This window comes from Oncorhynchus kisutch, linkage group LG3 (assembly GCF_002021735.2).
Source record: "Oncorhynchus kisutch isolate 150728-3 linkage group LG3, Okis_V2, whole genome shotgun sequence".
NCBI lineage: Eukaryota > Metazoa > Chordata > Actinopteri > Salmoniformes > Salmonidae > Oncorhynchus > Oncorhynchus kisutch.
In genome coordinates, this window is record NC_034176.2 from 17,123,983 (window position 1) to 17,146,437 (window position 22,455).

The window sequence follows — 22,455 nt, forward strand, 5'->3', positions numbered from 1 at the left end:
CCAGATAGAGGGAGAGAAGGAGAGAGAAAGCAGTTGCCCTTAAAGGAGAGGAGTGGGGGAGGAAGTAGGGCAGGCTGTCTCTCAGTGGGGCTAGAATAAAGAGTCCAGAGGAGACAGACTGGGAGGGGAGGGAGGGAAGGGGGTGGGAAGAGTGGAGGAGGGAGGGAAGAGAGAGAGAGGGAGGGTAGGAGAGCGCAAGGCTAATAGCAGCTAGCAGAAGCCCACTGTGAAAGCTGAATGAGCACCACCACGCTCTCAGTAGAAAATGGAACTCTGAGACGGCTCCCTCATCATCCCCCACCTCTTCCACGCCCCCGTCCCCCCGCTCCGATTGTTTCCGGGGATTCTGATAGAATGTCTGGTGAGTATTCCGCCACATCTAATGGACTGCACTGTCTTCATCTCAGTGTGTTAGGGACGCTTAACAAGCTGCATTTACGTATAGGCTTTGTGGGCTCGGCATCTCATTATCTGTCTATAGACATTGAGGGTGTTTCTCATGTTTGGATGCTATGTGGTAGTCTCTGTTTAGAGCTGAGCGATATGGACAAAAATCCATTAATCAACATTAATAAATAGAAGAAGATTATAATTCTTTGTCGTTTTTATCCTTTAAACTACTACTACTAGTACTACTACTAGTAGTTTGATGGTTGTAGCCTTCAATTGTCCCATTAACAATAACCCATACTAGAAAACTTATTTCAATCCAAACTTTGCATTTCTCTAGCATAGGCTACTTATCATAATGAATGATATCAGCAAAATGCCTGCTATAAGTGATCGGTATGGTCGGTGTCAATCATTTTCAGTTTGTGGTCCCAGCTCTACTCTCTGTCATTCTGGTTCTGGTTTTCATTTACAGAGTCATATAATTTACATTTTGAATGATGGCGTGTCACATAAAATATTTGCTGCTAGTAGACATCTTCATTTGCTTTTAGCCAGGCAGCACAGTGTTCCTTTGTGTCAGAATAGATGCACAACACTGTAGTTCACTCTGTAATGACGTCTCAACAATTTTACTTTGAAAGGCACCCACAGATATGCTGCTATTCTAAAACCTATTGAAATATTCAATAGAGAAGTGGCAATCAGCTCTACCCGTGTGTGTGTGTGATGCATAGAGAGTCGTGGGGAGATATTTTCCTCAATCTTAATTCACAAGGAGCTCCATATTGAGTATCAGGTCGTGTGCATGTGAAGAAACTGAAACAGGGACCTTAGAGGTCTGAATCCAGACCAACACTACCTCCCTTAATGCAGCACAGCTTCTCTGACTGCAAAAGAGAAGAAGGATGTTGGAGAAAATATTAAGGGCTTTAATGATTTCTGCCATGGCATTGTTTTACTGGCCTGTAAAAAAGGCATTGTGATATGCCTGCTGGCGTCTCTGTGCCTGCCGCGCACACACACACGCTAGACAGAGAGGCCAATCTTTTAATGGAAGGATTCTGGAGTCTGAAGTAAAGTGTTGGTGCTCATTAAATCCAAACTCCTGTCACATCCAATTTCTGGAAGCAATCAGACATCTTCTTAGCAGTGGAACAGTTGCCAAAAGGAGGCGAAAACATGTCATCACCCTTCTAAGCCAATGTGATATCATGTCTTCCCAGTCGCAGCACTTATTTTAAACACTAAGTGTTTAAAGACTTCAGTTTAGTGTGTATTTATTTATTCAAGATTTAAACTGATATGAATTTTAATATTTAGGTTTAATTTAGTTGCACCAAATAAAACAATACAGGTAAAATGAAAATGAAAAAGTGTGCAGGTATGGTTTGGAAGGCCTTCCAGTGCATTCGGAAAGTATTCAGACCACTCCCCTTTTCCACATTTTGCTACGTTACAAGCTTATTCTAAAATGGATTTGAAAAATAACTAATCCTCAACAATCTACACACAATACCCCGTAATGACAAAGCGAAAACAGGTTTTTAGAAATGTTTACAAATGTATTAAAAAACAAAAACAGATACTTTATTTACATAAGTATTCAGAACCTTGGCTATGAGACTAGAAAATTAGCACAGGTGCATCTTGTTTCCATTTATATTTATAATGGAGCCCCATTTGCTGCTGCCAAGGCATCAGCTCCTCTTCCTGGGATCCAGCAAAATTAAGGCAGTTTATACATTTTTAAAACATTACAATACATTCACAGATTTCAAAACACACTGTGTGCCCTCAGGCCCCTACTCCACCACTACCACATATCTACAGTACTAAATCTATGTGTATGTAGTGTGTGTGTGTGTGTGTGTGTGTGTGTGTGTGTGTGTGTGTGTGTGTATGCATGTGTCTGTTCCAATGTTTGTGTTGCTTCACAGTTCTCGCTGTTCCATAAAGTTTTTTACATTTTATTTTTTAAATCTAATTTCCTGCTTGCGTCAGTTACTTGATGTGGTATAGAGTTCCATGTAGTCATGGCTCTATGTAGTACTGTGTGCCTCGAATAGTCTGTTCTGGACTTGGAGACTGTGAAGAGACCTCTTGTGGCATGTCTTGTGGGGTGTGCATAGGTGTCCGAGCTGTGTGCCAGTAGTTTAGACAGACAGCTGGGTGCATTCAACATGTCAATACCTCTCATAAATAAAAGTAGTGATGAAGTCAATCCCTCCTCCACTTTCCGCCAGGAGAGATTGACATGCATATTATTAATATTAGCTCTCTGTGTACATCCGAGGGCCAGCCGTGCTGCCCTGTTCTAAGCCAATTACAATTTTCCTACGTCCTTTTTTGTGGAATTTGACCACACGACTGAACAGTGGTCAAGGTGCGACAAAACTAGGGCCTGTAGGACCTGCCTTGTTGATAGTGTTGTTAAGAAGGCAGAGCATTGTTTTATTATAGACAGACTTCTCCCCATCTTAGCTACTACTGCATCAATATGTTTTGACCATGACAATCTAGTGTTACTCCAAGCAGTTTAGTCATCTCAACTTGCTCAATTTCCACATTATTTATTACAAGATTTAGTTGAGGTTTAGGTTTTAGTGAGAGTTCCAAATACAATGATTTTAGTTTTAGAAATATTTAGGGCTAACTTATTCCTTGCCACCCACTCTGAAACTAACAGTAGTTCTTTGTTGAGGGTAGCAGTCATTTCAGTCGCGGTAATAGAAACTCTCGCTTTATTCAGTCAGTGGCATGTTGTTAGTAAAAATTGAAAAAAGCAAGGGGCCTAAACAGCTACCCTGGGGAATTCCTGATTCTAACTGAGTTATATTTGATAGGCTTCCATTAAAGAACACCCTCTGTGTTCTGTTAGACAAGTAACTCCTTATCCACATTATAGCAGGGGGTGTAAAGCCATAACACATAAGTTTTCCAGCAGCAGACTATGATCAGTCATTTTATCATTCATTTCTCTCAGCCACTCATCAGTCATTTGTGTAAGTGTTGTGCTTGTTGAGTGTCCTTCTCTATAAGCATGCTGAAATTCTCTTGTCAATTTGTTTACTGTGAAATAGCATTGTATCTGGTCAAACACAATTTTTTCCAGAAGTTTACTAAGGGTTGGTAACAGGCTGATTACTGGCTCAAATAGCCGACCAAAGGGGGCTTTACTATTCTCGGGTAGCGGAATGACTTTAGCTTCCCTCCAGGCCTGAGGGCACACACTCTCTAGTAGGTTTACATTTAAGATGTGGCAAATAGGAGTGGCAATATCGTCTGCTATTATCCTCAGTAATTTTCCATCTAGATTGTCACCCCAGTGGCTTGACATTGTTGATAGACAACAATAATTTTGTTCACCTCTTCCACTCTGACATTACGGAATTCAAAAGTACAATTCTCATCTTTCATAATTTGGTCCAATATACTTGGATGTGTAGGGTCAGCATTTGTTGCTGGCATGTAATTTCTAAGTTTGCTTATCTTGCCCATGAAAAAGTCATTAAAGTAGTTTGCAATATCAGTGGGCTTTGTGATGAATGAGCCATCTGATTCAATGAATGAAGGAGCCAAGTTGGCTTTTTTCCCCAAAATGTAATTTAAAGTGCCCCAAAGCTTTTTACTATCATTCTTGATATAATTTATCTTTGTTTCATAGTGTAGTTTATTTTAATTTAGTTTAATTTAATTCACATGATTTCTTAATTGCAGTATGTTTGCCAATCATTTGGGCTGCCAGACTTAATAGCCATACATTTTGCCTCAAACTATTTTTCAATTCCTCATCAATCCAAGGGGATTTAACCGTTTTTACTGACTGTTAGCACTTGGTGGTCTATAGCAGCATCCCACAAGAATGGGCTTTAGGTGAGGCGCCTCCGTTGGCATTTCTGTCTTTTCGGTAGAGGTTATAACCATGTATTGCTACCACTGTATCATCAAAGGTATTACCTAAGTGAGTTTCAGAGATAGTCAGAATATAAATGTCATCTGTTACAAGCAAATTATTGACTTCATGGACCTTGTATTTTAGGCTACATATGTTAGTATGGGGTCTTTTTAGCAATTTTCTGGGTTGCTTGATTGTTTTTAATGCTTTACTGGGAAGCTTGTCAGAGGTAGACTTCCTCATGTTATTTACATTGGAGCTGATAGTGCAGGGCGAGCTGCGTAAAGTGGTCTTCCTACTATTGCACATCGCCTCAGTGCTAACAATGTAACTCTGGTTTATAGGCTCATGATTACTGCTTACAATAACTGTAGGATAAACAGATGTATTTGGTGCAATTAGGGGTACATAAATTAAATGACTTACATTGTGTTTGCCAATGCCCCTAAGATCATGTACATTTGATGCAGCATTATGGCGACTCGTTATCACAATGGTAGGGATTAACTGAGCTGGTCTTGGATCATTTACCAGTCATTGTTTCAACGCAGCCTTGAAATGCGTGGACAGAGTCCAGGAGCCAAGATGATTTGGATGGACTCCGTCATTCCTATAGAGTATCTTCTGTTTCCAGAAGGTGTCAAAGTTATCAATAAAAGTGACTCCAGCAGAGCTACAGTAGTATTTTAGCCAGATGTGTAATGCCAGCAGTCTGCTGAATCTTTCACACCCGCGGCCCAACGATGGTACTGGACCTGAAATTATTGGCCGTTTTTGGAGTCTTTTAATGACAGTCATTGACTGTCCTTGAGATGTTTCTACAGCTTGATCCGTAGAGCTGAGACAGGATTGTTTCGAGGCATTTGATTTGGGGAATGGTCTCCAAAAAATGTCTGCAGCATTGAAGGTCCCCAAGAACAATGTGGCTTCCATCATTCTTAAACGGAAGAAGTTTGGGCCCACCAAGACTCTTCCTAGAGCTGGCCGTCCGGTCAAACTGAGCAATCGGAGGGCGGCAGGGTAGCCTAGTGGTTAGAGTGTTGGACTAGTAACCGAAAGGTTGCAAGTTCAAATCCCCGAGCTGACAAGGCACAAATCTGTCGTTCTGCCCCTGAACAGGCAGTTAACCCACTGTTCCTAGGCAGTCATTGAAAATAAGAATTTGTTCTTAACTGACTTACCTAGTTAAATAAAGGTAAAATAAAAAAATAAAAACCAGGGACTGTAGTGACGCCTCTTGCACTGAGATGCAGTGCCTTGGACCACTGCGCCACTCGGGAGCCCGATGGTCACTCTGACAGAGCTCCAGAGTTTCTCTGTGGTAATGGGAGAACCTTCCAGAAGGATAGTCATCTCTCCAGCACTCCACCAATCAGGCCTTTATGGTAGAGTGGCCAGACGGAAGCCACTCCTCAATAAAAGGCACATAAGAGCACGCTTGGAGTTTGCCAAAAGGCACCTAAAAGACTCAGACCATGAGAAACAAGATTCTCTGGTCTGATGAAACTAAGATTGAACTCTTTAGCCTGAATGCCAAACGTCACATCTGGAGATAACCTGGCATCATCCCATACAGTGAAGCATGGTAGTGGCAGCATCATGCTGTGGAGATGTTTATCAGTGGCAGGGACTGGGAGACTAGTCAGGATCGAGGGAAATATGAACCAATGCCTGAGGTTATTATCCTGTTAAAAGGTGAATTCATCTCCCAGTGTCTGGTGGAAAGCACACTGAACTAGGTTTTACTCTAGGATTTTGCCTGTGCTTAGCCCCATTAAGTCATTTTTTATCCTGAAGAAACTCCCCAGTCCTTAACGATTACAAGCATACCCATAACATGATGCAGCCACCACTCTGCTTGAAAATATGGAGAGTGGTACTCAGTAATGAGTTGTATTGGATTTGCCCTAAAAATAATACTTTGTATTCAGGACACAAAGTGAATTGCTTTGCCAAAATGTTTTCAGTATTACTGTTGTGCCTTGTTGCAAACAGGATGCATGTTTTGGAATGTTTTTATTCTGTACAAGCTTTTTCACTCTCTCAATTAGGTTTGTATTGTGGATGAACTATATTGTTGTTGATCCATCCTCTGATTCTCATATAACAACCATTAACCTCTGTAACTTTTTCAAAGTTACCATTGGCCTCATGGTGGTGTGGTTTCCTTCCTCTCCGGCAACTGAGTTAGGAAGGACGCCTCTATCCTTGTAGTGACTGGGTGTATTGATACACCATCCAAATAACTTCATCATGCTCAAAGGGATTTTCAATGTCTGCTTTCTTTCTTTTTTACCCACCCAAGGTGCCCTTTGCGAGGCATTCGAAAACCTCCCTGGTCTGTGTGGTTGAATCTGTTTGGATTCACTGCTCGAGAAAGGGACCTTACAGATAATCGTATGTGTGGGTACAGAGTTGAGGTAGTCATTCAAAAACCATGTTAAACATTATTATTGCACACATTGAGTCCATGCAACTTATTATGTGACTTGTTACGCAAATTATTACTCCTGGACTTATTTAGGCTTGCCATAACAAAGGGGTTGAAAATGTGTTCACATTTCAGCTTTTTATTTTGTATACATTTGTAAAAATGTCAACCAAAAAAACATAATTCCACTTTGACATTATGGGGTTGTGTGTGTGTGTGTGTGTGTGTGTGTGTGTGTGTGTGTGTGTGTGTGTGTGATCCAGTGACAAATATCCAAATTTAATATATTTTTAATTCAGACTGTAATGCAACAAAATGTGGACAAAGTCAAAGGGTGTGAATTCGTTCTGAATGCACTGTTCACATTAAAATACACCTTTTATTATACACGATACAAAAGCTAAATTAAATCAGAAAAAAACTGACGTTCTTCAGAGGCACAGAATAGCCTATTTCTGCATAGCCTCCATGTTCGTTCTTTCCTACACTAGAACATGCTTTCTGCCTGTTATTTTGTGGGACATCTTTGCTCTAATGTTTTCTATTCGGAACTAGGGTCCTTCGCGAGGCACATTTCCTGTTAGTAGGGAGTGTTTGAAACATTTTGGAGGTGGCCGGGAGTTTAAAAAATAACTGTCAAAAAGCCACGTAGTAAACTGATATATCTGAGATAAAACTTGGAGATGGCTGCAGCAATGAATAACGATGAATAGGCTCGTCTTTATTCGCATCAAATATTTTGCAAATCTGTTTTTCCTTTTGATGTTTTAACTTTAACGGACTGGAACTGCACAACAGATGGCAAATCAACTGCATACAGGGGAGATAGTGAAATGCTGTACTGTGCATTTAATCTGGTAGTTTGAATACAGTGCAACACTGCTACGCCCAGCAAAGGTCGCTACTTGGCAACCCCGAAGACTGCATGAAATAGCCTACATCTGGTGTAATAACACTACAAAACAGCGTTATGCCTCTTACTCACTCTAAATGAGACTAGAATGAGACAGAAATAAGCATGAACTACATGGCAAGGCCACATGAGTTAAATGAAAGATTGAATGTAGAAAATAAAGTGTTCTTCATTATGTTGTTAGCATAGAGGGATCTGAAAACATTATAGCATAGAAATTTGAAGCTCGTGTTGACTGAGTTATATTCTTCATTCTGTGCCAGTCTATTGTATACATGCAGACATGTTACTGTATCCACATTTTCATTTTTGAAATATATTTTTTAATATCTCCAGTATGTTCTGTGTTTAGTAATGCACTCCTTTTGACTCAGCCGAGTCACAAAGGCACTTGTTTCTCCGCACTTAATGGCCTTATTATTTCCTGTTATGTTATTCAGGCTCCTATAAGCCATCCAGTTCCTTGGCAGCATCACCGGATCTTCACTTTATAAGGCTTGACATCATCTACATCCTGTGATTTGTCTGTGTTCCAAATGTTGATTCTCACATTTGGGACACTACTAAGCCAGCACTGTGTTCTTAATCCCTTGAATGCTGGTGACAAAATCAGTGATACATGTATTTTTTTCTCCAAATAAAATATCTCTGGGGTTTCTAAACATGAACAACAATATCAGTATAGAGTTGGATATTATTTTTTACTGATATTATTTTTAAATGATAGCGATGGGACCTGTCTGTACAGTAGTGCCACTTGTCTGGTGAACAGCAATACATATAACCTCATGAAATACTAGAGTAGAATATGCTATTGATAAATTACCCCTTCATACATCAAAATATCTAAATGTGCTAGTACTGTAAGTAGTATTTGCTTATGTTTTTATGTGTTTACCTCAAATAAGAATTCTACTGTCGCAGAGACACGAAAGTCCAATCTAATTTAATTGGCTGTTATGGAGTTGTGGGCGTACAGTTGAAGTCAGAAGTTTACATACACTTAGGTTGGAGTCATTAAAACTCCTTTTTCAACCACTCCACAAATTTCTTGTTAATAAACTATAGTTTTGGCAAGTCGGATAGGACATCAACTTTGTGTATGACACAAAAAAAAAAAAATCCAACAATTGTTTACAGACAGATTATTTCACTTATAATTCACTGTATCACAATTCCAGTGGGTCAGACCTCTGAAAGAAAATTGTAGACTTCCACAAGTCTGGTTCATTCCTGGTGTATCTGTACAAACAATAGTACCACAGACCACCAGCTTCCTGGCTGATGTTTTGGTCACTTTTGAATGCTGGCGGTGCTTTCACTCTAGTCGTAGCATGAGACGGAGTCTACAACCCACACAAGTGGCTCAGGTAGTGCAGCTCATCCAGGATGGAACATCAATGTGAGCTGTGTCAAGAAGGTTTGCTGTGTCTGTCAGCGTAGTGTCCAGAGCATGGAGGCGCTACCAGGAGACAGGCCAGTACATCAGGAGACGTGGAGGAGGCCGTAGGAGGGCAACAACCCAGCAGCAGGACCGCTACCTCCGCCTTTGTGCAAGGAGGAGCACTGCCAGAGCCCTGCAAAATGACCTCCAGCAGGCCACAAATGTGCATGTGTCTGCTAAAACGGCCAGAAACAGACTCCATGAGGGCCCGACGTCCACAGGTGGGGGTTGTGCTTACAGCTCAACACCGTGCAGGACGTTTGGCATTTGCCAGAGAACACCAAGATTGGCAAATTCGCCACTGGCGCCCTGTGCTCTTCACAGATGAAAGCAGGTTCACACTGAGCACATGTGACAGACGTGACAGGCTGGAGACGCCGTGGAGAACGTTCTGCTGCCTGCAACATCCTCCAGCATGACCGTTTTGGCGGTGGGTCAGTCATGGTGGGGTGGCATTTCTTTGGGGAGCCACACAGCCCTCCATGTGCTCGCCAGAGGTAGCCTGACTGCCATTAGGTACCGAGATGAGATCCTCAGACCCCTTATGCTGGTGCAGTTAATTTGCAGATAAATTCATTAAAAATCCTACAATGTGATTTTCTGGATTTCTTTTCTTCTCATTTTGTCTGTCATAGTTGAAGTGTACCTATGATGAAAATTACAGGCCTCTCTCATCTTTTTAAGTGGGAGAACTTGCACAATTGGTGGCTGACTAAATACTTTTTTGCCCCACTGTATTATATACAGTATATATTTAATATGTTTTCACTGCAACTGCCAACCAACCACAGGAAGTCTCAGTAGCCCACTCTCAATGTGTAGACTGCCTGCTATTGCCTTCTGCCTCTCTGCTAATCATCAGATGAGGGGAGGTGGGGAGGCAGGGGGTCTGTGGGTAACTTGATTGGGTAACTGATTTAATAAAAAATACAAATGCATAAGAAATAAATGTGACTGGTCAATTATGTGAGTCGGGCCCAAGAGGGAAGAAAAATCCAACCACAGGAGCCCACTCTCAATGTTCAAAATACACCAGAGAGCATTATTTACCCACAGATAATCAATAGTTTACAGAAATGTACTGTGGATGAAGTGTTCTATCACAAGCACATACAAGTATCTGCATAAATTAAGGGAACACCAACAAAAAGTGTCTTTAAAGGATGTTTGGCCACCATGAGCTGCCAGAACAGCTTCAATTCACCTTGGCATAGATTCTACAAGTGGACCTAAACCATGGCAGGAAAATTCACCCCACACCACATATACTTTGTATCCGTTGTTTACTCAAGTGTTACCTTTGTTTTGGCAGTATGCCTACAGTATATGCCTACAGTCAGGAAGGCTGCAGTTTGTGCGGCATGCGCACCAAATATAGTCCACAGCTTGTTGCGTTGTGGCCATAGACATACTATCCCTAAAGGGTTTTATAAGCTCTTAGCCAGGCAATTTGACTGTTAAAAATGGGTACACTAGCAATGGATGCCTTTACTGACTTTTTTTTTTACTGCTTTTTCTCCCCAATTTTGTCATATCGAATTGGAAATTAGTCTTGTCCCATCGCTGCAACTCCCGTACAGACTCGGGAAAGCCAGCCGCACCAATGTGTTGGAGAAAACACAGTACACCTGGTGACTGTCTCAGCGTGCATGCGCCCGGCCCGCCACAGGAGTCTCTTAGAGCACGATGGGACAAGGACACAGCCCAGTATTGAACCAGGATCTGTAGTAACTCAGCTAGTACTGCGATGCAGCGCCTTAGACCGCTGCGCCACTCGGAGGCCGTGAATTATATTTCTATGATTGGATGCTGTTGGTTAGCCTTTTGTAGATTTCAAAATACAATGGTGGGAAAAACGCACAGTTTGGAAAGCAAATAAATACTGCTGAAAAGAGAAGACTAATCTGCGTGTACCAATAAAATAAATGTAAAAAAATTCTCGACTCCTAATTTGTCGCTAACAGCTGCACTATTTTCAACGTAGCTCATCTTGGCAAACGGTTTTAGGGGGCCGGGGATATGAAAACGGTTTTAGGGGGCAGGGGATATGAAAAAAATCTAAGCGGTCCTGGCCCTGTTTACACCTTGTATCCTTTAAGATCAATGGTCCAATGAGTTCATTGAAACAATGCTCATTTAATTACATAATGGCCTTGTGTGTGTGCTTGGCCCCCAACAGCCTGCAGTGGCATTGATACGATCATTAGGTAAATGCTGAGCCACAGAACGCAAGTTGAATAGCTGCCATCAGACAAGCATGAATCTCTCTCTCAATAAGTGAATTAAAAATCTGAAAAGTTGTCAGCACAGTGCATTAACAGACTGCAACATGAGTTACAGAGCTAGCCTACTGCCGTGGAGTTTGGTCTAGAAATCCTGAAGCTTGCTTGCCATTGACTAGAAATATGCTTATAAAAATGTATATCATTGATCCCATACTATGGAAACCGACCCATTCCTATTCAAATACCACTATAACAATACTGCATGGGAACTAGTACAACTGTGTCTATTTGTTTAATTTCATTTAGACTTATTGTAAGCGACTTTAAACTCACATTTGTAATATAGTCACCAAGAACAAAATACATCCAGAGCTACCCATTTTAAAATGTTACCGACATGCTAAAAGTTTTCCCATAAGGGATCTAGCTTCTCAGAGAGGAAGGTTTATATTAGTCTGCTCAGCTCTGCCAGTTATGCCTTTCTCTCTGTAGCATTCTCAGTATCTCACTCTGTCCCCACACTGATAAGTTGAGCTAGAGAATACAACGACAAATTCATTACCTGAGGATTTTTTCCAGACTCATCCCCTGAGGCAGGAAGTAGAGCCATGTTTAATTCATGCAGCCAATGGAGAGCCAGGGGAGCGATGAATCAGCAGATATCTGTTTGCTGCCCAGCAGGTGCTTAATTGCCCTTCTTATCCTCCTAGACATTGATTGTAGTGTGCATGTGTTAACCAACACCACTTACAGAACAACTGAAAAGATGAACATGCACTGTAGGGGTAAACTCTTCTTCTACTCTCTCTGTCTATATTATCTGTGAGACTTAATTGGCTTTTTGGCTTTTTCAGTCATTAAAATACAGTTGAGTTGTGGATTGAAGACGGAGCGTGTATTACGGATGCTATGATTTTTACGTACAATTCATATATGGAACCAATAAAACTGAAAGGAACCCTTGAAGTTACTTGGTTGCACAAATATCTTTATCTGTATCCGCTCTCATGTTTTGCTGTGGGTAGTATGGCTTACTGTGGGTAGTATAGTACTGTAGTATGTTTTACCATGGGTAGTATGTTTTATCATGGGTAGTATGTTTCACTGTGGATAGTGTAGTAGTATATTTTACTGTGGGTTGTGTGTTTTACTGGGGGTAGTATGTTTTACTGGGGGTAGTATGGCAGTATGTTTTATTGTGGGTAGTATTTTACTGTGGGTAGTATGGTAGTATGTTTTATTGTGGGTAGTATGATTTACTGTAGGTAGTATGTTTTACTGGGGGTAGTATGTTTACTGTGGGTTGTATGGTTTACTGTGGGTTGTATGGTTTACTGGGGGTAGTATGTTTACTGTGGTGTAGTATGTTTTACTGGGGGTAGTATGTTTTACTGTGGTGTAGTATATTTTAACTGGGGGTAGTATGTTTACTGTGGGTTGTATGGTTTACTGTGGGTTGTATGGTTTACTGTGGTGTAGAATGTATAACCATGGGTAGTATATTTTAGTGTGGGTAGTATTTTTTACTGTGAGTAGTATGGCAGTATGCTTTACTGTAGGTAGTGTGTTTTACTGTGAGTAGTATGTTTTATCATGGGTAGTATGTTTCACTGTGGATAGTATAGTAGTATATTTTACTGTGGGTAGTATGGTAGTATATTTTACTGTGGGTTGTATGGTTTACTGTGGTGTATGTTTTACTGTGGGTAGTATGGTTGTATGTTTTACTGTTGGTAGTATGTTTTATTGTGGGTAGTATGGTAGTATGTTTTACTGGGGGTAGTATGGCTTTCTTGGCTTCTTTCACTTCAAGGATATCAATTGTTCTCTTGAGCTGTGTTATTGCCGTTCACCTTTAACCGGCTTGATGTTGGTCTTCTTCTCCCACTCCTACTATCTGTGACTAAGTAACCAGTAAGAATGCAACCTCCCTGTTTCTGCAGCTGTGCTCTGCCATTTGCCAGAGGCACTTTAAAGCATAGTGTTGGAGCAGCGTCCCCACCTGCTATACCATCAAAAAGACGTCCAAGCAGAAGAGCTACCAGCTGGGAGAGACTAGAGAGCCCAGTCATGCCAACCCCATAGAGCCAGATCCCGTGGCATCTGACAGGGTGTACCCACAACACCAGTCTGGTTTTGGTTCACATGCCCCCCCCAGCCCTCCTCTCTGTGTGGGACATTGCACTGGCTGTTGCCTGCGTTGACACATTGTATGTGTGTGACTGACTGACCGTGTCTCCCTCTCTTCTCCCCCAGATCCCATCTGATGCCGAGGTTGAAGGAATCGCGGTCTCACGAGTCGTTGCTCAGCCCCAGCAGTGCAGTAGAAGCTTTAGATCTCAGCATGGAGGATGAGGTGTTGATCAAACCGGTGCACGGCAGCATCCTGGGCCAGGACTACTGCTTCGAGGTGAGCCCACCACCACCACTGCCTGTCATGACTGTCGCAGCTCAAGGCTCGCTGACTGCTCACTCATTTTAATAGTATTTCTTAGGGTCCTGAACCTCTGTACATAATGTATTGTGTTTAATATACTCTTCATTTCGTTGCCATTACATATGTCCGAAAACCTGCAGGTCTCTGACTTTCTGTCAAGCAGCCAGTGCCTTTGGGTAGTGTGTGTGTGTAGCTGGGCATTTGTTAGGGAGGAGGGTCTCCCCGCCCCTCCGCTTCCTGCCTGGTAGGGGCCTGTGTGTCTGTCTGACCCATCTGTTGGCATCTCCATGCTCCTGCTCTCTGTGGATCTGCTCTGAGAGGTGAGCTCCGAGGGGTCCCCATTCACAAGGATTTACTGCCTATTATGCTAAAGCACGCTGCCAGCTGGACAGACCATGGCTCTGTGACCGAGAGGAAGTCTGACGGGGTCAGCCAAAAAAACAACAAGCATTTCAAGTGCAAGAGGATTTCAATGGCTGTCCAGGCTTTGTTTAGTCTGGTATCAGTGTGCACTGTGCAGACCCTGCAGCGCAGCTTGTGTGTGTGTGTGTGTGATACCCAACCCTGCTTTAGATTGGGTATGTAAGCCATCATTGCAAATAAGAATTTGTTCTTAACTGACCTGCCTAGTTAAATAAAGGTTCATTCGAAAAGATTGATACAAGATTGATACACACAGGCCATCATATGGGTGTTTTTCATGATTCATAACCTAAAGGGTTTAATCATCTGCCATATTTTCACAGGTAACTACTTCCACTGGAACCAAATGCTTTTCGTGTCGGTCATCTGCCGAGAGGGACAAATGGATGGAAAACTTAAGGAGAGCTGTACATCCTAACAAAGTAAACCAAATGCTATATAGCGTATAGGGCCCTCTGTGGAAGAAAATAATAACAGTACAATAGAATACATGTCAAAGTACCCAGGAAAAGTCTCACATGTTTGATGTTTTTCACAGGACAACAGTCGGCGTGTGGAGAACCTTCTAAAATTGTGGATTATTGAGGCCAAGGACCTTCCAGCCAAGAAAAGGTATTTCTGTGAGTTGTGTCTGGACGACACGCTTTACGCACGGACTACCTGCAAATTCAAAATGGACAATGTATTCTGGGGAGAGCACTTTGAGTTCAACAACTTACCTTCCATCAAAAGTATCACTGTCCACCTGTACAAGGAGTCCGACAAAAAGAAAAAGAAGGACAAGAACAACTATGTGGGCCTGGTCAACATTCCCGTCGGTGCCGTCACGGGACGCCAGTTTGTGGAGAAGTGGTATTCTGTGAGCACGCCCAACCCGAACAAAGGGAAAACTCCCGGACCTATGATTCGGCTCAAGTCGCGGTACCAGAGCATGAGTATCCTGCCCATGGAGTCATATAAGGAGTTTGCCGAGTACATCACCAATAACTACATGCTGCTGTGCTCCATCCTGGAGCCTGGCCTTAGTGTGAAGAACAAGGAGGAGATGGCCAGTGCCCTGGTTCACATCCTACAGAGCACCGGCAAGGCTAAGGTAAGGCCTCCTACTTTCCACAGAGGCTGTCCTACACTCAAACGATAGTGTGTTGTGTTCTCTGCATTTCCGTTTTCAAATGATAGTCCAAATAGTAATATTGCCAAATGTCAAATATAAACACGACCCAGATCGAATTGATAGTAAAGACAAAGCTCTATTGTAATCATTACAACTATGAGGGTTTTGATTGGTCACAGTCAGTGATACCATTGTCTCAGATAAGTCAACATCTCAGCTGCATATTGCACACAAAAGCTGCAAAAGATTAGGCAAGAGAGTATAGGGGTCTGGGGTTTGAAAAGGAGTCCAGATAATGTTATCTTGTCTCCGTCTAGGATTGGGGTTTAAAAGTCAAGTTAGCCTCATATTTCTAGTCTTTGGGAGTCCTCCCACATGCTTACTATAAGCAGTCTCCTAGACCTAGAAGAATGTGAATGCTTCCTGTTTGGGTTGGGAGAGGGTCGTGTTTATTAGGAGTCAAACAGAAGAAAGTGAACGGAAACAGGGATGTACTACTGGGATGTACTACTGGGACTTTTCGTTTTTCGTTGCAAAATGTTTTCTGGTGTTCCCTGCTGTGGAAAGATAATGGGTACCACCCCTGCTTAGAGTGGGTGGTTAGGGGACTGTGATGACAACACTATATTGTATCAGCACTTTCTAATGAGGACTAGCTGAAAGGGGACTTGTGTACACTAACTGCTGCTAATACCTCCAATTTAGGACAATGGGCTGTGGTCAAAATGTTACATTTGAAACATAAGCCTAGATCATTTGAATTCAGTCCCTGTTTTTCACCACTTGCCATACGTTAGGCTATGTGGTAAATAGTCCTTCTTAAGTCCAGGTAATCAATACATGCCATTGAGGGATTGTTGTTTGGTGTTTTTGAACCAACAGTAATGGAATTTTAAAATGTAGCTGAACTCCAAACATGAAAATCTTCCCTACTACAGAGATCAAATCAAGCTTTCTTTATACAGCACATTTCAGACATTGCAACAAATGAAAATAAAGGCTGAAATATTTACTACACAATAAACTTGAGATAAAAAGCTAAAGAATGACCAATTGAACAACTAAAAAGCACCCTAAGGAAAAGCAAAGCTAAAAATGTGTTTTAAGATTTATTTTAAATATGTCCACCAATATAGGTCATGTTAAGATTCTGTCCACGTTCCGTCTTTATTTCAAACTGCGCAGATAATCAGGTCTCACCATGCCTGGAGAAGTGTTTCACATCTCAGGAGCTACATGAACGTGATCTATCTAGTTGAAATCAAGGCTATATCTCATATGAATGAGGTTGTGATCTGGTACACGGCCACTGTGCTGTCTTCTCTCACACCAGTCCCAGGAAGGAAAGTGGTGTCAGCCCCCTGTGGTAATTAGCCTAGTCGTCCTCGTTAATTCCTGATCCGCTCCATCCACTCTTCAACTCCTGCTGTAAAACCATGCAGTGAGACTGAACGATAATGCGCGCGTGCGTGTGTGTGTGTGTTCGTGTGCACAAGGTCAGCACTTGTTATTGCGGAGCTCTGTTTCAGCATAGAAACTTCTCTTTAGATTTTGTCCCTCAAACTGTTCTGCTGCTATGTAACACCACTGTAATAATGCCGATGCCCCACAGAAGCTGCCTACTAGTCTATGCTAGAACAGCAACAGGGCGATGGAGCTTCATTAAACAGCCTTTCTTACGTTGGCCTACGTTCTGCTCTGAGAAACAATTAGAGCTTTGCCTCATTATGCATCTATCCACTGCCCTGTGGTGGCTCACACCCCCTCCTCATTTAATTTCCCTGTATAGCCCTAATCCAATAGATGGATAGATAAGGATCCGTGGCTCTACGCTTTCACTTAGGTTCCTCCTAGTCTAGAGGCACTCTTTCATTTTAAAATAACTGTTGCTATTGGCTTCATTTTAAAATAACTGTTGCTATTAGCTACAACTTCAAAAAGACAAACAGCATAAGAGCTTGTTAGTGTGTTACCCACCTGGCATAGTGTGTTAGTGTGTTACCCACCTGGCATAGCATGTTATCCACCTGCCATAGCTTGTTAGTGTGTTACCCACCTGGCATAGCGTGTTAGCTAGTGTGTTACCCACCTGGCATAGCGTGTGATCCACCTAGCATAGCGTGTTACCCACCTGGCATAGCGTGTTAGTGTGTTACGCACCTGGCATAGCGTGTTAGTGTGTTACCCACCTGGCATAGCGTGTTAGTAAGTGTGTTACCCATCTGGGATAGCGTGTTAGTAAGTGTGTTACCCACCTGGCATAGCGTGTTAGTAAGTGTGTTACCCACCTGTTATAGCGTGTTAGTAAGTGTGTTACCCACCTGGCATAGCGTGTTAGTGCGTTACCTACCTGGCATAGTGTTAGTGTGTTACCCACCTGGCATAGTGTTAGTGTGTTACCCACCTGGCATAGCGTGTTAGTGCGTTACCTACCTGGCATAGTGTTAGTATGTGCAGTCAGTGCATGTTAAAGGCTACTCTAGCCGCTCTCCAGGCCTGTCTGGGGGTAGCAGTATGGAGTGGGACAGTAAAACGCTTTTCACACTAGTGTTGTGCTGAGCTGAACTGTACTTTGCTGACCTGGAACATTTCCTTTTCACATTGCCCTTTCCCAGCATGGGTCCAACAACTATGGTGGATGTGTAACCGTGCTGGCCCGGGCCAGCTCAAATCAAATCACATTTTTATTGGTCACATACACATGGTTAGCAGATGTTATTGCGAGTGTAGCGAAATGCTTGTAAAGTAGTGTGAGACGGGTATAGCTTAGTCATGTGTGTGGCTGATGTGCAGTGAGTGACTGTGTGCTGTCAGTGACTGTGTGCTGTGAGTGACTGTGTGCTGTGAGTGACTGTGTTAGTGTCTGTCAGGATACACGGCACCTCGTACATTCATAATCCTCTGCACCATCCAGATATCATAGTTTAATGGTTGGATGATCTGGTACGAGGTCCACAGCTTGTCAACATGGGAGATACCAGTTACAGTGACGAGGAGCATTCAGGTATTTAGCCTACATTTGACTGATACAGTAAATACTGTGCGTACAGTGGCTGAAATGTCTACCTCTCTCTCTCTGGTACAGTCTTTGGGATTATGATAGCATGTTCCCTTTGATGCCCCATTAGCATGCATAGCCTAGCTAGCCTATCACCATGCCTTCCATAGAAATGACTGCAGTCAACCAGAGCAGATTACAGGAGCTCATAAAGAGGGAGTGTGACTGGTTAAGAAGGACACCACCTGAGAACGACTGTATGTGTGGGCGGGGGGAAGGAAAGGAGAGGCTAACCACTTGATCCAATAGCACAGAATCGATAAGAGAGGAAGAGTCACTTGTCTGAGCTGCCTGTCTCTCTCTTTCTCTCTCTGTCCAAACTCACTGATCTCAGTATCAATCAGGCTTAGGCTGTGCAGCAGTACACTTATTTATTTATGTAAAGACTGTTCACGTGCTGCATTTCAGATCACATTGATAGGCTCATTTCTTTGCAATACACACTATCTAGATCTGTTCCCAGAACCAGGCTGTTTGCCTGGTTCCATGATGCAGCTCTGATCAGCCTCTGCCTGCTCACTGGGCACAGACGTCAGTTCAACGTCTAGTTTTGATTTACATTTGGTTGAGTTGTCAACTAACGTGAATTCAACAGAACATGTCACCATGTCATTGGATTTAGGTTAAACGTTTGGTGAAAGAACATATGAAATCCCCTTACGTTGGTGACTTTTTTCAAATCCAATCAGTTTTCCATGTTGATTCAACATCACCACATATATTTTTTAGGTTGAAATTATATGGAAACGATGTTGATTCAACCAGTTTTTGCCCAAACGGTGCCCATTCACTCACCTTATTACCAGTTGTATTTGTATGTTCTTGGCGGTGAATATGGGGCGAGGGGACACCTTCCAATACTTAAAAAAGGCATGCTTCCTTCCTCCTCCCTCCCTCCCTTCGGAGAATTATGGTGACATGATAGGATTGGTGAAAGCTACAGTATGTTGTGGAAACCTTGCTGTTAGCCTACCTAGCCAATGGGATGAGATCACTACAAGGAAGGAAGGAAGGGGGAGATTTATTTTCAAAGTATTGGAACAAGGCCTCACAGTTCTATTTTGCTTTCAGGACTTCCTGACTGACCTGATGATGTCAGAAGTGGATCGCTGTGGGGAGAACGAGCACCTGATCTTCAGGGAGAACACACTGGCCACCAAAGCCATTGAGGAGTACCTTAAACTGGTGGGGCAGAAGTACCTGCAGGACGCACTAGGTAGGTGACATCCAGACACTCTAAAGGGGACAGTGCTACTATTACAGCAGAGAGCAAAAGTATTTTAAGATAGAAGAGGAGCCATGAACACATGGAATAGGCCTGTGTGTTGTTCATTAAGTATCATACTTCTGGCTAGTATCTGGCCTTCAGAATAACTCCCTGTACTCTCCACACACAGTACATTTTTAAGTGACTCTTCAGATCAATTATTCATTGTTTTTCTGGAACGTGACTGTTTCAGTGGTGGAAAAAGTATCCAGTAAAAATAAAGATACCTTAATAGAAAACGACTCAAGCAAATGTGGAAGTCACCCAGCAAAAAAGTCTAAAAGTATTTCCTTTTAAATACACTTAAGTATCAAAAGTAAATGTATTTGCTAAAATATACTTAAGTATTATAAGTATATTATTTTAAACCAGACGGCACAATTTTCTTGTTTTTTAAATTTATGGATAGCCTACAACACAGACATAATTTACAAATGAAGCTTTTGTGTTTAGTGAGTCCGCCAGATCAGAGGCAGTAGAGATGACCAGGGTTGTTCTCTTGATAAGTGTGTGAATTGGACTTTTGTTTCAGGGGAAATATAAAAAAGTACATTATTTTCTTTAGGAATGTGAAGTAAAAGTTGTCAAATATAGTAAAGTACAGATACCCCAAACAACTACTTAAGTAGTACTTTAAAATATTTTTGCTTAAGTACTTTTCACCACTGCTTTGTTTGAAGCCATGTTGAATGATTCAGAGCGTTGGTCTGTCCTTGATGGTTGACTGGCACTCTTATTAAAAGTATGTCACCAAAGATAATGAAAAGGGAATAAAATAATAATGTCAGAACTTGGGGCTCTTTCGCTAGCTGTCTAGCGATGTAAAACTTTGGTGAAAGACAATCAGTGAGAAAATGATTCATCAATCTAGCTACGGGGTAGAGATTTGAATCTGTCATCTGATGTCCGTGGACTCAATTCAACAAAGGGAACAGTATTGTTTTTTACCATGTTTTGTCATGCGCCACAGGCTGTTTAACACACCACATTATAATAATCCAATAGTCCATAAACAGTTATAGCAAATAACAGCAGCAGTTTCCTTAACTAGTACAATTAGTGGGTTTTCTATCAGTGTGCATGACATTAGCGTGTGCCAACTAGCAGAATTGTACGATTTTAGTGCCAAAAGAAATTGAATCTGAATTTCATTTATTTTGCCTCTAAAATCACTTCATAACTGTAGGCCTATATGTACTGTAATGGAGATTGTGGTCAGGCCTATGTGCTGATCTCCCTCCCTCTCCCAGGAGAGTTCATCAAAGCCCTGTACGAGTCAGACGAGAACTGCGAGGTGGACCCAGGGAAGTGTTCCTCAGGAGACCTCCCTGAGAACCAGAGCAACCTGAAAATGTGCTGTGAGCTGGCCTTCTGCAAGATCATCGACTCCTACCGGTAAATAAACACACATCCCTCCCCCCTCACTGCCAATAGAAGTAGCTAGCATTAGCCCTCATATTCTATTACCGAGCTTTCACCATCATCCAATGAAAGCTTGAATTGTGCAAATTACGTAAAAAATGAATGTACCTGTCAATGTTTCCATGCAGTGTTTTCCCGCGGGAACTGAAGGAGGTGTTTGCCTCGTGGAGGCAGCAGTGCAGCAGTCGGGGCCGGCCGGACATCAGCGAGCGTCTGATCAGTGCCTCTCTGTTCCTGCGCTTCCTGTGTCCAGCCGTTATGTCCCCGTCACTTTTCAACCTGATGCAGGAGTATCCCGACGACCGCACCGCTCGCACCCTCACGCTCATCGCTAAGGTCACGCAGAACCTCGCCAACTTCACCAAGTAAGTGTGGGTGTGTGTACTAGTGTGTTAATGATGCACGGGTTGACTTATAACCCACAGTCCCCGCGGTTATGTCTGCAGGGCAGGCTGGTTTAAATAGTGTGTGGGTGAAGAGCGGGTGGGTGGCGGGCAGGTTGAATAAAGAGAAAACAATACCTTAAAAAATGCATAAATGTATCATTCTTGTGAAATTTATATCTATAGGCTACATTGATGTTTTTCTTTCATACTTTTAATGCTATCTGGAATTAGTGAGTACGCCTAAACTTTAGGGCCTAACTGTACGCTCTCCAAAGAGCCTACACGGCAGTAATCAAATGCTTTTGGGAACGGGCAGAAAAAGTTATTGTCGATCCACGGAGGCAAAAAGGACAATGTCAGAGTTTAATTCAATAAGAGAAAAGCTGTGAATGGAGAGTTGAAAATAAAGAGAAGGGAGGGCCAGAAAAGTCATGTTTGGGAAAGATTTGGTGTGATGATTGTGAGACGCTATACAAATTTGATCGTGCCAAGTCGGGGACTTCAAATAGGCCTATGACAAGTCAAGGGAACTGAAGCCTACTGTTCAGATGGGTTAAATGGAAACTGAAATCTGGACACTGACTGTAGGTCTATATCCTTTCACATAGCTGTAATAATATTACAGAAGAGCAGATTCTCTGACAGGAAATGCTGCTTGTATCTAGTTATAGACAAGTTGACTTAATAACAAATTATAAGCAGAAATTATAAGCAGAAACATATCTAAATCAGGCGCAACAAATCCTGCAACCCCTGTCAAAAAATCGTTTTGCCGTCTCCGACGGTAGCCTGTGGTGCATTTTCTATATTAGCTGGTTAGGGGCCTCATATTTTCACTTTATCACATATGAACTCAGCAAAAAAAGAAACGTCCTCTCACTGTCAACTGCATTTATTTTCAGCAAACTTATCATGTGTAAATATTTGTATGAACATAACAAGATTCAACAACTGAGACATAAACTGAACAAGTTCCACAGACATGTGACTACATAAATGGAATAATGTGTCCCTGAACAAAGGGGGGTCAGTATCTGGTGTGGCCAC

General features: G+C 42.2%; 1 protein-coding gene across 3 annotated transcripts in view; it reads left to right on the plus strand.

Moving 5' to 3' along the window:
* The window catches only part of dab2ipa (DAB2 interacting protein a), a 116,934-nt gene that overhangs the window by 70,305 nt on the left and 24,174 nt on the right, over nt 1–22,455 (plus strand). For all 3 annotated transcript variants that reach the window (XM_031817885.1, XM_031817874.1, XM_020468523.2), the window contains 6 exons: nt 13,558–13,711; nt 14,485–14,583; nt 14,700–15,254; nt 19,405–19,549; nt 20,851–20,995; nt 21,151–21,387. In XM_031817885.1, coding sequence (XP_031673745.1) covers nt 13,558–13,711; nt 14,485–14,583; nt 14,700–15,254; nt 19,405–19,549; nt 20,851–20,995; nt 21,151–21,387 — 1,335 coding nt within the window. The remainder of the gene's footprint in view (nt 1–13,557; nt 13,712–14,484; nt 14,584–14,699; nt 15,255–19,404; nt 19,550–20,850; nt 20,996–21,150; nt 21,388–22,455) is intronic.